This window comes from Cricetulus griseus, chromosome 4 (assembly GCF_003668045.3).
Source record: "Cricetulus griseus strain 17A/GY chromosome 4, alternate assembly CriGri-PICRH-1.0, whole genome shotgun sequence".
Taxonomy (NCBI): domain Eukaryota; kingdom Metazoa; phylum Chordata; class Mammalia; order Rodentia; family Cricetidae; genus Cricetulus; species Cricetulus griseus.
Genome location: NC_048597.1, coordinates 57,103,043 through 57,117,100, shown reverse-complemented (window position 1 = coordinate 57,117,100; position 14,058 = coordinate 57,103,043). Strand labels below are relative to the sequence as shown.

The following is a 14,058-nucleotide window of genomic DNA, read 5'->3' as shown; positions in this document are numbered from 1 at the left end:
AAGGGGACACAGTAAAGAAATTGCCAACATGACCTGGTTAAGGGTTTTATTATAGATATGAGGGAATAGCCAGAGGCATTTGAGAGAGTCCAGGGCAGAGAGAAAGTAGACTGAACATGGCCAGGCCAGGAGACTGGCATGGCCAGAGCTATCTGTGAGGGAGCCTGGAGGCCAGTATACACTTTGATAGGCTGATAAGAGCCTGGGTTGACTACTGTCCTTCCTGCAGGAGGTAAGGCAACCGGTTTCACCAGTCCTGAGTATCTCACAGCCAGAATTCCTGTGGTCCAGCTTGAGCTCATTTCTGGGCTGCCCTTTGGAATTTAGAGAATTAGTTTTCTTTGAATCTGTCAGGGAGGTGGGGAGGATCTGGTGGAATAAGCATAGGGGGAAATTGTGATAAGAATACAGTGTATAAAAAATTTCAATTAAAAAAACTTGCCTCAAAAAATAAAACAAAAAAATTATAAATTCTACTTCTTTTAACTTAGAAGTCGAGGCCGGAGTTCAGGGGCACCTTCGGTTACCTAGCGAATTCCAGGCCAGTCTGAAAAAATTCCAGGCCAGTCTACGTGTATCCTGTCTCAAAAACCAGGAACAGAGGAAACAAAAGGAAGTTAGGATGGGTTTGGTCCTGCAGCTTGCTGGCTGTGAGCGGATGGTAAATTCTCTAATTACCAACTGCTTAGGCATCAGTTAGTATTGCCAGCGCGCATGCGCAGGGAGGGCGTGGCCGTGACAAGTCACGTGAGCGACCGGTTGCCCTGGGGACGCGCTCCCGGACCTCCGAGCAGCAGCAACCGGCTGGGCCTCGCTCTAGAGATCGGCAGGATCCAGATGCGGGATTATGGCTGTGTCCACCCGCTTATCCATTGGCACCTCCGATGCCTTGTACGAGTCGGAGAAGAACACAGGGGAGCCCGAGAACACCTATATTCTGAGGCCCGTTTTCCAGCAAAGGCGCGTAGCGGACGGGACACAGAGGGCAATGTCGGTCGGGAGTGGGACTCTGGCGCTCGAGCGTCGCCAAGGAGACGCGGAGAGGGGCGGGGCTGGGCGGGCTTTTGCCTTCAGACGTGGCGACTTTTCCCTCAGTGAGCTCTGCAGTGGGATTGGCAGTTCCTTCCTTGAGCCATACGTGGGAGTGGTTGACCTCTCCGGGGCTTTAGGGGATGTGCACGGGGGACAGGAAAAACAGAGGTTAGAAACAAGCAGTGTGCAAGCAGTACTCCAAGAGTTACCGCGTGCTCACCTGTGCCGGGATAATTCTGGTGTCCGCAAGTCTATACAAAGAGCCCTCCCATATAGCATAGCATCGACCACCAGCCCGATAGGTTGCTAGAAGAGGGTGGTCACTTAAGTCTGTAAAATCTTAGTCACTAACATCATCTTTCAAAATAAAAAGGATTGCGTGTGTAGAGTGCACACATACTACTGTGCACTGTGGTCAGAGGACAACTTGCGGGAATGGGTTCTGTTCTGTTCTCCATTTTGTGAGTCCTGGAGATTCAACTCGGGTCTCAGGCTTGGCTGCAAGGGCCTTTACCAGCTAAGCCATCTCACTGGGCCCAAGAGAGGATTTTTTTTTTTTTTTTTTAAATTTGAGGCCAAAGTGGGAGTGTAGACTGGTGGGTGGTTGTAGAGATATCTTTGTCTGTCATGCTCTGAAAGCAATTCCTGCACCCATTAAAGGAGTCATTGCATATTGTAATCCCAGTGATGAAAATTTGATCCCAGTATTGGAGAAACAGACTCTGGTGCTCCCTGGGGAGCCACCCTTATTTTCAAGTCCCAGTGAGAAACTCTGCCTCAAAAACCAAGGTGGAGAGCTGGAGACTGCCTCCCGAGTGCTGGGACCAAAGGGCATAAATCACCACCTCTCAGCTAGATACAGTATTTTAGGGCTACTGATGACAAAAAGGCTGAAGTGTATAGACACACTGGGGTTCTGAGCTGACATTTAGATATTCTCAAATTGTTTGACTTAGGTTTAGACCCTCTGTGGTTAAAGACTGCATCCATGCCGTGCTCAAGGAAGAACTGGCAAGTGCTGAATATTCTCCAGATGAAATGCCTCATCTCACAAAACATCTGTCAGAAACCATTAAGGATAAACTAAAAGGTAACATGGGCTGCAGCTGGAAATGCTTCAAACACCCAACTCTACCCATTTGTTACTGCTCCCCCCCCCCCTTTTGAGACAGGGTTTCTCTGTGTAGTCCTAGCTGTCCTGGAAGCCACTCTGTAAACCAGGCTAGCATTGAACTCATAGAAATCTGCCTCCTGAGTGCTGGGATTAAAGGCATGGGCCATCGCTGCCCACCTGGCACCCTGCCCCATCTTTGAACCCAGAAGGTGAACTATGCATTCTGTTAAAGACAACTTTTTCTTCAGAGTCTAGAATTCTATAATTATTTGGTGACATTTACTCAGGTGGGATTTTGCAGACTATAGGAAACAGTAAAGCTTTGCATGAAAGCATCATAGGGAACCAATGTCCAGGAAACCCAAATATTCAGAAAGGCCTCCTTTCCTTGGTAAATTTTGCTTGTTTTCCCCACCAACTATAGATTATTTTGTCTGGCGTTCAGTACCCTCCCAGGCTGTCCTAGGCCCACTTCTTGCTGAATCCTTAACTGCCTTTCTTATTCAGCCCTCCACTCTTGCCAAACTTGACATATGCATAGTACATTTTGTGCTTTTGTCTCTTGCTAACAAAAACTTTTTTGTTTTTTGAGACAGGATCTCATTGTATAGCTCTGCTGGCCTGGAACTTGCTATGTAGACCAGGCTGGCCTGGAATCCATGGAGATTCATCTGTTGTCTCTGCCTCCTGAATGATGGGAGAAAAGAGGTGTGCCATCATGCCTGTTTTTTTGTTTTTGTTTTTTTTCTTTGTTTTTTGAGACAGGGTTTCTCTGTGTAGCCCTGACTATCCAGGAACTCACTTTGTAAACCAGGCTGGTCTGGAACTCACAGAGATCCACCTGCATCTGCCTCCTGAGTGCTGGGATTAAAGGCAGGCACCATGACCACCTCATGTCCTATTTTTAATGTTAAACCGTCAGAAAAGTTATTTATTTCTATCTGTGCTGCCCCCTTTTTTGTAGTGTCAGAGATAGAGTTCTGGGCCTCCTGTATGCCAGGCAAGTGTTGTACCACAAAGTCACAGTCACAAACCCAGCCATAACCTCTTAATTAGTTTTTCCTTTCTTTTCATTTAATTTGGTAAAATGTCACAACTTTTATTCCAGTGAGGCTACTCTGTAAGAGTGGAGGATTTGTTTTCAAAACAGTATTCCATTTTCATCTAACACATGAATTGGCAGCTATTCACAGTACATTTAGTATTTCAATACTCACAGAATAAATAAAGCTATATTTCTTCTGTAGTGTACTCTCAATGGAAAGTAAGAGGCATTATTAGCAACAGCAGGTTAAGAAGTTAGAGATCATAGTAGTAAACACTGGGGTACCAGGATAAATTGATGACACAATTAATGAATATTAATTGACATTTCTTTTAGAAAGTACTTTAGGTACATACTTATAAAATCTGTTCTGCTATGTCACAAAAATAGTCGTGCTAAGCCAGCTGAAATGAGTTAGTGCTCCAGGGCCTTACATAGTCAAGTGCAACTATAAACAACTCTGAGAAGGAAATTCACCTGTTGGCCAGTTGATAATACTGTGAAGGCATTCAGTTAGCTTACCCTTTGCAGTGTTCTCTTTGGTTTGTTTTTTGAGACAGGGTTTCTCTGTATAGCCCTGTAAATGTAAGTGTCCCACTTACATTTCTGTGCTGTTAGGGATTAAGAGAGAAGGGGGGAAGCTCAGGTGAGGGTGTGGTGTTCTTAAAAAAATAATTTGGAGAGCAGGGTGGTGGTGCCCACCTGTAGTCATAGCTCTGGGGAGGCTAAAGCAGGGAGATTAATGACTGTGTGACATCAGCCAGGGCTACACTGTGAGATCATGGCTCTAACAAAACCACCACCATCACCAGGCTCTTTTCTAAGAATTTCGTTCAAGCTGCCCCTGGAGGGTATCTGTAGTCCTCAGGTGTTTTGTCCAGTTTACTGTGCTGTCCTGCATTCTGGCCTTGAAATCCTCTTCCTGCAGCTTCCAGAGTGCTGGGTTATATTTGCAACCACGCCCAGGTTATGTTTCTTTCCTTCCTTCTCTTCCTCTCCACGTCAATGAATAGCTTACATTTTCCTGAAGATCCCATGTTCTCACCATCTGCCTAGTTTTATTTGTAATTTGTGTGTGTGTGTGCGTGCATGCGTGTCTGTCTGTCTGTCTGTCTGTCTGTCTATTTGTGGGTGCCCTTGTAACGGGGCATCAGATTCCCTGGAGTTGAAGATAGAGGTGGTTGTGAACTGCTGAGAGTGGAACTCAGGTCCTCTGCAGGAGCAGCAAGCACTGTGTACTCTGAGCCACCTCGAGTCCCATCCTCATGCCTTTGTGTTTGCTATTCCCTCTCCATAGAATGGAGAACCCTCTTTACCTGGTAAAGTCTTTTCTGATCCTGTGTCCCCTCCTCCCACCTCCACCTCCACCCCAGCGAAGAACTCCCAGCTCTGTCACACCTTGTGCATGCCACTCCTGAAATAAATTGTCTGCTTTTGAGTTCTGTTGTGAGCTCTCTGGTCCCCGAGGCAAGCGGAATGGTTTCTCATTTCTCAGATAGGGGCCAAGGTTCACTGAAGACCCCTGTGTATCAGTACTAAGCTAGAGCTTTGCATACTGTATCTCACCTCACAGTCTAACAGGTGAGAGCATTCACTTTTAACAGACAGAGAAATTCAAAGGAAAAGTTAGGCTCTAAGGATTTACTGTGCCGTACTTTTATAGTTAGGGTTTCTCTCCAGATCTCAGACCCCTAATCTCACTCTCATATTCCTTAAGTACCCATGGACTGAGTGTTTACATCTATTCTGGAAGAATCTGTGTTCAGTAGGTCATTTACTACGTACTTGATTTATTCATTTATTATCTATACAGTGTTCTATTTTCGTGTATGCCTGCATGCCAGAAAAGGGCACCAGATCTCATTATAGATTGTTGTGAGCTACCATGTGGTTGCTGGGAATTGAGCTCAGAACCTGGAACAGCAGCCAGTGCTCTTAACCTCTGAGCCATCTCTCCAGCCCTTACTATGTACTTGAATAGAGATAACTTTCTTTTCTTTTCCTTTCTAGAATTGGGATATGACCGGTATAAAATGGTGGTGCAAGTAGTGATTGGAGAACAGAGGGGTGAAGGAGTATTGTGAGTAGTTGGTTTTTCCTGTCATATCTGGGTTCCTTGGGAGTTATCCATTGTATAGATAGATAATTCACTGAGCCTTTGTCTTTGCAAGAATGAGGAGGATGGTTTACCAGATGCAGCTATGCACTGAAGAGGTTCTGACAGCTGAGTAGTAAGGCTAATGGTCTAGGTGGGTTCCAAGGTTCATGTCCCTAGAGTCACCTCTTATTTAGTCATGACACTGTTGTTTCATGTTCTGCATGTGGGTGTGATAGCATTACTTCGCAGCCCCTTGTCAGCAGGGCCTGACTCTGATATCATTGACAATCCACATTATCTAGTTTGCAGTCTGTGGGGTGGAGATGTTGAACTTAGGGCCTTATGCATAGGAAGTAAGTGGTCTCCAATTCACTATAATCTCAGCCTCCACAAAGCTAGAATTGTCTTCAGAATTGTGTTTTGTATTTGAAACTTTTACTGATTTGGGTTGACTTCGTTGGATGTAGTCAGGCCAAGCTCCAAAAAGTCCTGGGAGGCTAAAGAGATGGCTCATCAGTTAAGGCACCGGCCATCAAGCCTGACAACCCAAATTTAATCATTGGACTCAATTTAGTAGAAGGAGAGAACCAACTCTTAGTAGTTGCCCTTTGACCTCCATTTTATGCCATGGTGCACAGGTTTCTTTCTTCCATCCTTTCAAGACATTCTATAGGGCCCAACACTCAGGAGGCAGAGGCAAGAGAATCTCTGTGAGTTTGAGGCCAGCCTGGTTTACAGAGTGAGTTCCAGGCTCCAGTGAGTGGACAAGCTCCATAGCTACAGAGAAACCCTGTCTCAGGAAAAAAAAAAAAAAAAAAAAAAAGCACTACTCTTTGATTTAGCTTTATTAGTTATAAATACAGTCTGATGTTGTATTCATATTCCTCCAGCCCCTAACAGTATTTTCAAATTCTAGTTTTTTTTTGTTTTTTTTGAGACAGGGTTTCACTGTAGCCCAGGCTGGCCTCAAGTTCACTTTGTGGCTGAGGATGACCTTGAGTTCTACATCTTCTGCTTCCAATTCCCAGGTGTTGGGATTAGATTTGCAAGGCTATACTTGGCTATTGTTTGTTTTTGAAACAGGGTCTCACTCTGCTGCCCTGGTTGGTTTTACAGGTTTGAACCTCCTAATGCTGGTCTAGTTAGAAGACTAAATTCTAGCTCAGTTGTCCCTGTCTTGTATAGGTCTCTACAAATAACCAGATTGGATGAAGTATTATGTGGGGTCCTTTGTTAGACCACTTTTTCTATTATCCTGCAGGAATTGAACCCACTGAAAATCACCCACAAGTGTGCTAGCTGAAGTAATCTATAGTGGAGGGCCACTCTAAGTACCAGAGACTTGGAGTGTTTGACCCCTGTAGTTGTCAGGCAGCCAGCTGGGGTGCTGAGGTGGCTAGAGGCCCTGGCTGCCTCCCCTCTAGCTGGTTGTCCAGAATACTTTGCTTTACAAATACATTTCTCTCCATGTGCCATGGACAGGTTTAGAGCAGGGACCTGTGAGGTTGTAGGGAGTGAACTTGCCCATAGAAGATCATAGTCCAGTGTACTGCTGACCATTCTTGATTGGCATTTCAGCATGGCTGCTCGATGCTTCTGGGATGCAGACACTGACAACTACACTCATGATGTCTTCATGAACGTAAGTCTTTGGGAAACTCCTTTCTCCTGTCTGGGGACACATGGCCAGTGTATATCAGATTACTTCGAAAAGTGAGGATACTGTAGTATTTTTGAGACACATCTCTCAGATTTCTGGATAAGGTGTTTTTACTGAAACTTTTTTTTTTTTTTTTTGAGACAGGGTTTCTCTGTGTAGCCCTGACGTAGACCAGGCTGGCCTTGAACTCAGGGATCCACCTGCCTCTGACTCCTGAGTGCTGGGATTAAAGGTGTGCATTATCACTGCCTGGTATCAGTGGTTTTATTTTAAATTTTACTATTTTATTTGTTCAAAAACCATAAGCATAACTCATAGACATTTCTGCTTAAAGCAGGAAAATGATAAAATGGTTTCTAATAAAATAGTTTTGCACATGCACACATGGTGGCGGCGCATACCTTTAGTCTCAGCACTTGGGAGGCAGAGAGAGGCAGGGGGATCTCTGTGAGTTTGAGGCCAGCCTGGTCTACAGACAGAGTTCCAGGACAGCCAGGGCTACACAGAGAAACCCTTTCTCAAAAAACAAAACAAACAAACAAACAAAAAGACCATATTGGCTACTTGTTTTACTTATTGCTGAGACCAGATATGACAGGAAGCCACTTAATGAGGAAAGGTTGAGTTCCAGCAGTAGAGTCCACTGCTGTGAGGAAGGCCTGGAAGCAGAAGCAGTTGGTAGCTGTGGCAGGAGTAACTTGCGGGTCTTTCCTACTCAGTTAAATCTGTCTAGCGATGTTCCCACAGACTTTCCCAGCAGTGTCTCTGATATGATGCTATACCTAGTCAAGTTGACAATGAAGATTAACCTATACAACCCCGTCTTAGTGTTTCTATGGCTGTGAAGACACACCATGACCACAGCAACTCTCATAAAGGAAACAGTTGGAGTGGCTGGCTTACAGTTCAGAGGTTCAGTCCGTTATCATCATGGCAGGGAGCATGGTGGTGTGCAGGCAGACATGGTGCTGGAGCTGAGAGTCCCACATCTTGCAGGCAACAGCCAGTTGACTCTTTGTCACACTGAGCCAAACTTGAGCAAAAGAGACCTCAGAACCTGCCCCCACAGTGACACACTTCCTCCAGCAAGGCCACACCTCCTATAGTGCCACTCTCTTTGGGGGCCATTTTCTTTCAAACCACCCCCACTGGCCACCCCCATATAAATCACTGTGTTCCCAAAACCCAGTCCTGATAATCCTTATGAGAGTAATAATTAACTTAGTTTAAAACTATCTGTTCATTTGAACATATCACACTTTACTGAGCAACAAAAGAACTTGGATGAAGATTCTATAAGCAAGGATGACTTACTTTCAATAATAAAATTAGCTACTTTATCTTAAAACCACTTCTCAAAAACTAAAGAGAAATAAAAGGAACTGTAAAAAAGAAGTGACTAGAAAACCAGAGTTCCTTCTGCCTGGCTGCTCACAGGTGCCAGTGAAGAGAGACAGGAATTGAATCTCTGTGCTTTATTCAGAGAGCTGACAATCTGAGACAACAGTAGATTAACGTCCTCAAAAGTGTGTTTGCATCTCCTCATCATGCAGCAGATGATACTGGGAGAAGCAGGGCTGGATAGGAGACAAAGTCATTCTGGAGCTCAGTCTTACCCCTCTAGTCGGGTGCTCAGGAATGTTTTAGAGGCCTGTGATGGCTGTATGTTTCTCATTAGCATCCTTCACATGCTTCCTTCAGTTGATGTATGGGCTCAGGAACTTCAAATACTGAGTGATGGTCGCTTCTGTATTAACCTTGTAGTCAGTCCTCTGGGAACTGGGGGCATCTGGGATGTGGGTAGGGTTAACTCAGAACAAACAATTAGGGGCTGAAGACATGGACATGACTCAGCAGTTAAGAACATTGGCTACTCTTGTAAAGGACCCAGGTTCAGTTCCTAGTCCTCACATAGCAACTCGGGACTGTCTGTAGCACTAGTCCCAGGAGACCCACCACCCTCTCTTCTGGCTTCAACAGGCACTGCACACATGTTGTACACAGACATAAATGCAGACAAAACACCCAAACAGGTAAAATAGGATATATATATATATATATATATATATATATATATATATGTTGTTTGTTTGTTTTGTTTTTTGTTTGTTTTGTTTTTCGGTTTCTCTGTGTAGTTTTGGAGCCTATCCTGGCACTCGCTCTGGAGACCAGGCTGGCCTTGAACTCACAGAGATCTGCCAGCCTCTGCCTCCCGAGTGCTGGGATTAAAGGCGTCGCCTTTAATATAATTTTTAAAATATATTTTTTAAAAGAACAATTAACTAGGCATGGTAATGCAAGCCTTTAGTCCATAGCACTAAGAAGGCAGATGAAGGCCGTTTTGTGAGTTCAAGGCCAGCCTGGTCTACAATTTAATTCTAGGATAGCCTGGGATACATGAGAGACCGTCTCAAAAATATAAACAAACAACAATTAATGATGTATTCTGCTAGCACATATATGCATATTCCTTTCTACAATATTAAATACAAATGTATTTTATAATACAGAATATAAAAGTACCCCATTTAGCCTTTTTTTTCCCTATCACTTTCACTGAACTGGACATAGTGGTATATGTCAATGTTCCCAGCACTTGGTGGATATAGGCAGAAATCACCCCAATTAAAGTCCTTCAGGTTGTAATTAGTAGAGCAGAACACAAATTGAACTGAGTAAACTAGGAAGGGGGTTCCATTTCCAGCTGAGTCACTTTGATTGACTTTAAGGAAACCACTGGATTATTCTGAGATTACATTATGAATATTTGAAAGTAGGTTTTCCAAAGATGGGGTGGCTTCCTTAATACAAAGGGAACTTATTTAAAAATATAGTTGCCAGGGTGTTTTGCAAGTAGATTCTGATCAATAAGCTGATGTTTGGATTAGTAACTGAGTCTGTGGAAAGTTTCCCACATGTTACTGCTAGTTGCCAGGATTTACAGAAGCATCATTATAAAGTAGATGTGGTGGTGCATGTTTCTGATCTTAGCACTTGAGAAGTGGAGGCAGGAAGATTAGAAGTCCAAGGCTATGACTACGTGAGACCCTATCTCAACCCCCCCCCCAAAAAAAAACCACCCCTGTAAATCCCCACAAACAAAACCAAACTGTCATTCTGTGAATAATTGCAAAAAAACAAAAACAAAAAACAGAAACCAAAAACCAAGTCTTCCTCCACAGATATGCTGTTGTTAGAACACACAAACCCAGCCACAGAAGCGGAGTGCTGCCCACCAAACAGCTGGCTTCTGGCTCATAATTAGGTACTCAAGTTCAGCTTGTTTTCCTCCCTGCTACCAGGCTGGAGTAAGTTTGGTGTGACAGCCATTGATTGCTAAGACAGGTAGAACTCCTATAGTAAGTTCTTAAAAACATTAACAAGTTTAATTGAGCTCTGCAATTAAATAAAGTTTAATTTAGCTTTGGTGATTTGTAAGCTAAAAGATGAACAAATAAAGCTAGACCTGGTGATGCAGGCTTCTAATTCCAGGGGCTCAAGAGGCTAAAGCAAGAGGTCTCCACTTGAAGATCCTCTTGGCAAAGAGTGAATTCAAGACTAGCTTGGGCGATTTAGTGAAAATTTGCCTAGCATGTGTGAATCTGTGTTTCCCTATCCAGAGTGTATTATAAAGTGCTGTTACTGTCAATGACAGTATCCTGTATCACTTGCTCTGGGTAATGCACTTACTCCAACAACCTCAAAGCATTTGATAATTATTTTGTGTTAAGTAGGGGGATATAGAGTAATTATTTTGTAAATATGCATTACCTAATGTTTCATTCATATATTTAATCTAAGAAATCTGATTGTTTTTCTATCTTCCTGTTATTTTACCTCATTGTTTTTAAAATATATATAATTATAAGTATATATAAATATGTGTGTGTGTGTTCATGTGAGTGCAGGTGTCCCCAGAGGTCAGAAGGGGGTATCAGACTGATCCACCTAATGAGGGTGCAGGGAACCGCACAGGTCCTCTGCAAGAGCAGTGCTTTTCACCATTGAGCCATCTCAACAGCACGGATTTTGTTTTTTTGAGACAAGAGTCTCACTATATAACCCTGTCTGGCCTGGAGCTTTCTGTGTAGAACAAGCAGGCCTCAGATCGTGCTCTCTGTCTGCTGAGAGCAGGCATTAAAGGCAAGCACACCACACCATATAATTAATTATATGTATAAGTAATTATATAATTAATTACAAGTATAAATAATTATTTATATATATACATGTAATTAAAGAGGCTGCCCTCCCACTCTAGCCTCCTTCCTCAACCTCAAATATTAGATTCTGAATGTTAATTATACAGAATGGGTTTCGTTGGCATTTCCATACATGCAAATTCACTGCTTCAATTATCCACTCTCCCAACTCCCCACCTACCTTTTAGTAAGCAGTCTTGTAGGTATCCTCAGGAAAACAACTTTATAGCTGCCCCTTAGAAACCTGTTTCTGGAAGGAAGAAATCTTCATAATTGAAAACTTACGAAAAGGAGGAGGGTATGGAGGGAATCATCTGTAATCCCTATACTTGGGAGCCTGAGGCAGGAAGGTCATTTCAAGTTTGATTGTCTATGGTGAAGCCTATTGGGTTATGTATGGAGATTCTTTGAAAACAGAAGAAAAAGTTAAAAAGAAAATTATTGAAGGTCTAGTTTATTTATACTAGTATATAACACTGATATAGTCTTAATTTCAATTGCCTTTTTGACCTGCTTTCTCATTAGCACTAATATCCTAGATTTCTATTTTCTTACTTATTTATTAATTCATTTATAGGACAGCTTATTCTGTGTTGTAGCAGCATTTGGTTGTTTCTACTACTGAATCTTTGGAAAGAATGACTGTGACTATGAAGAAACCTCGACTTTTTTATATTGTTAAGTATCCTGATCAAATAAAAATAAGTTGGTACTTTGGCACCTAAAATCTGTTGTTTTAGATTTTATATATTTAGTAGTTTGACTTTATTATGCTGTCTGAGCTCTTTCGACATTTGTTTAGTATCAGGGTCTAAGAAGTTTCAAGTTATATATAAAGTAGAACCCCTATAAATTTGGAGACTTCTGTGTTGGCTACAATCTACTATTTTTGCGATGATCATTTCCCCCACAGAGGCCCTTGGTGTCTCCTCCAGTTGTCCTTATTTGGGCCATTTTATCTGCCATGTCCAAATACCTACTTGAACTTAAATGTGTGTGTATGTCAGATTTTAACCATTTTTCTCTTTGAATGTACCCCAACAGTTTAACCATCCTCTTTCTTCTTAGTTATCTTCAAGTAAAAAGTGCAAACAAATGTATTCAAAATATTTTCTCCCATCTTTCTTCTGTAACTTTATGCACCCACTTGCCTAACATCTACAAAATCGAGCTGGGTGTGGGGGCTGATGCCTGCATTCTGGAGGCTGAGGCAAGAGGGATACATAGTGAGTTCCAGGCCAGTCTGGAAATAGTGTAAGACCCTAATAGTTATTTTTAATCTCCAAACAAATAGCCCATCACAAATGGGATGGAGAGATGGCTCCGTGGCTAAGAGTTAAGGACACTTACTGCCCTAGCACAGGACTAGCGTTTAGGTCCCAGCACCCCTAAAGGTGCTCACCAGGGCCTGTCACTCCAGCTCCTCTGTCGCCGTTTTTATGACCTCTGTGGACCCGCACAAATCTTACCAGAAACCTTTACAAAACAAAAGTTCACCGTGGCAAGTGCGTTCTCTTAGACTGCGCACTCTGACCAGTGCCCTCGCCTGAACTCCGGCTCAACTACTTTCTCAGAGAGTCGATTCGTGGGGATCATTTTTTGGTGGGTCACCCTAGGTCACCTAGTAGGTGAGCTCAGACCCGAGCGATCCCCGAACGTGGCTAGCGGGCTCGAATTCTCGAACTCTTCGGTGAGGCTGGGCGTCGGGACCGCCCGTGTGAACGAGGGCGGGCGCAAGGGACGCCGGGAGACCTCAGGCCGAGCGAGTCCCGTCCCCGCCGGCAGGAGGCGCTACACATCCGGCATTCCGGGGCTGCTGGCCCCGCGCCTGGCTCCGGTGCTTCTGCTCAGTCACTCCACCCGCCCGGCCCTGCTGGAAGCGGAACTACTATGTCAGGTTGTGGTTTTCAGGGATGCGATGGTGGGATTGACAAGAGGGCGGGCGGTAGGCGGGACTTCCGGTCCGCAGTCGGGTCAGATGTTTCCCGGGCGTCTCCCCGCAACCTATTTGACTTCGCCAGTGGGTGACGCGGCGCGAGGAAGGAATCGGACGGCGCGGGAGCCTGGGAGAGCCGCGGTAAGGAACCCCGGGTAGTGTTTGCTTGCGTGTCCAAACGCCGGCGGGGACCGTGAGGGGGCTGTGACTGAAGAGCAGGTCAGTGACAGCCAGGGAAGTGTGAGGCAGGGGCTGCGAGGCCACTGTGACCGAGGTAGACACAATGACAGCCAGGACGACTGTGACCCGGCGGCGGCCGCTTGTGAGGGGTCTGCGACCCCGGAGCAGCAAATGCGAGGGGCTCTGACCTCGGAGAGCACGAGGCAGAGGCTGCGACGGGACCATGACCGAGTAAGTATGCAGCAGGGAGTGAACGATGGATAGTGGCTGAGGGGATTGACCCGAGGGAACATGAAGCAGCGGCTGCGAGGGCTCGCTCACCAACAAGCAGTGGCTTTGGGGCTGACTTGGAGAAGAATGTAAGATCAGGAATTGGGGTCAGTGCTCTCTCTGACGCTGTGTTTGTGTACAGAGTGTGAGTGAGTGAGTGAGTGAGTGCCTAGGCAGAGGTCTTAAGTGGAAACCACACTGGCGTGAGATTTATCAGACAAGAGTTTGGACTCTACGGGCAAAGTTCTGTGGGCGAGAAACTTAATTCACCACCGAGTTGCAGCTTCTTCATTAGCGAATGGGAAGTTCGGGTTCGGTTTAATGTCTCCCAACTATGGGTCCCCGTGTACTGTTGCGTTGGGAAGACAGTTTAGTGGGTGGCCACTGAATAGAAACAGGTAACTGTACTAGAATAGAAATTCTCACTGCTAAGGATTTATGAAATAGTTTTCAGGCATGTGTGTCTGCAACGATGGCATAAAGTGAGTTTTGTACATTTTACAACGTATGCAGTAAAATGT

General features: G+C 44.5%; 1 protein-coding gene and 1 long non-coding RNA gene across 6 annotated transcripts; one reads left to right on the top strand and one right to left on the bottom strand.

Annotated features, from left to right (window-relative positions):
- Nucleotides 1–739: 739 nt before the first annotated feature.
- Tctex1d2 (Tctex1 domain containing 2) lies at nucleotides 740–11,878 on the top strand. 4 transcript variants are annotated; one of them, XR_003484879.1, is made up of 6 exons: nucleotides 742–960; nucleotides 1,989–2,122; nucleotides 5,202–5,271; nucleotides 6,868–6,931; nucleotides 10,132–10,214; nucleotides 11,729–11,878. XR_003484879.1 is itself a non-coding variant. In XM_027412851.1 (5 exons), the coding sequence occupies exons 1-5, from the start codon at nucleotides 848–850 to the stop codon at nucleotides 11,774–11,776; spliced, it is 429 nt and encodes a 142-aa protein (XP_027268652.1). In that variant the 5' UTR covers nucleotides 743–847; the 3' UTR covers nucleotides 11,777–11,878. The 4 variants fall into 4 exon arrangements, 2 of the variants coding, with proteins under 2 accessions (XP_027268653.1, XP_027268652.1); XR_003484880.2 differs by lacking the exon at nucleotides 5,202–5,271 and having other exon boundaries at nucleotides 740–960; XM_027412851.1 differs by lacking the exon at nucleotides 10,132–10,214 and having other exon boundaries at nucleotides 743–960.
- On the bottom strand, nucleotides 8,410–12,876 carry LOC118238792. Of its 2 annotated transcripts, XR_004769938.1 has the most exons (3): nucleotides 12,621–12,876; nucleotides 11,333–11,401; nucleotides 8,410–8,738 (listed from the first exon to the last, which is right to left on the bottom strand). It is a non-coding gene; the product is annotated as an uncharacterized LOC118238792 (long non-coding RNA). The 2 variants fall into 2 exon arrangements; XR_004769937.1 differs by lacking the exon at nucleotides 12,621–12,876 and having other exon boundaries at nucleotides 11,333–11,735.
- Nucleotides 12,877–14,058: the final 1,182 nt, after the last annotated feature.

Coding starts and splice junctions, on each gene's coding strand:
- Tctex1d2 (XM_027412851.1), top strand. CDS start 848: ATGGCTGTGTCCACCCGCTTATCCATTGGCACCTCCGATGCCTTGTAC. Junction 2,123..5,201: donor CATTAAGGATAAACTAAAAG/GTAACATGGGCT, acceptor TTTCCTTTCTAG/AATTGGGATATGACCGGTAT. Junction 5,272..6,867: donor CAGAGGGGTGAAGGAGTATT/GTGAGTAGTTGG, acceptor TTGGCATTTCAG/CATGGCTGCTCGATGCTTCT.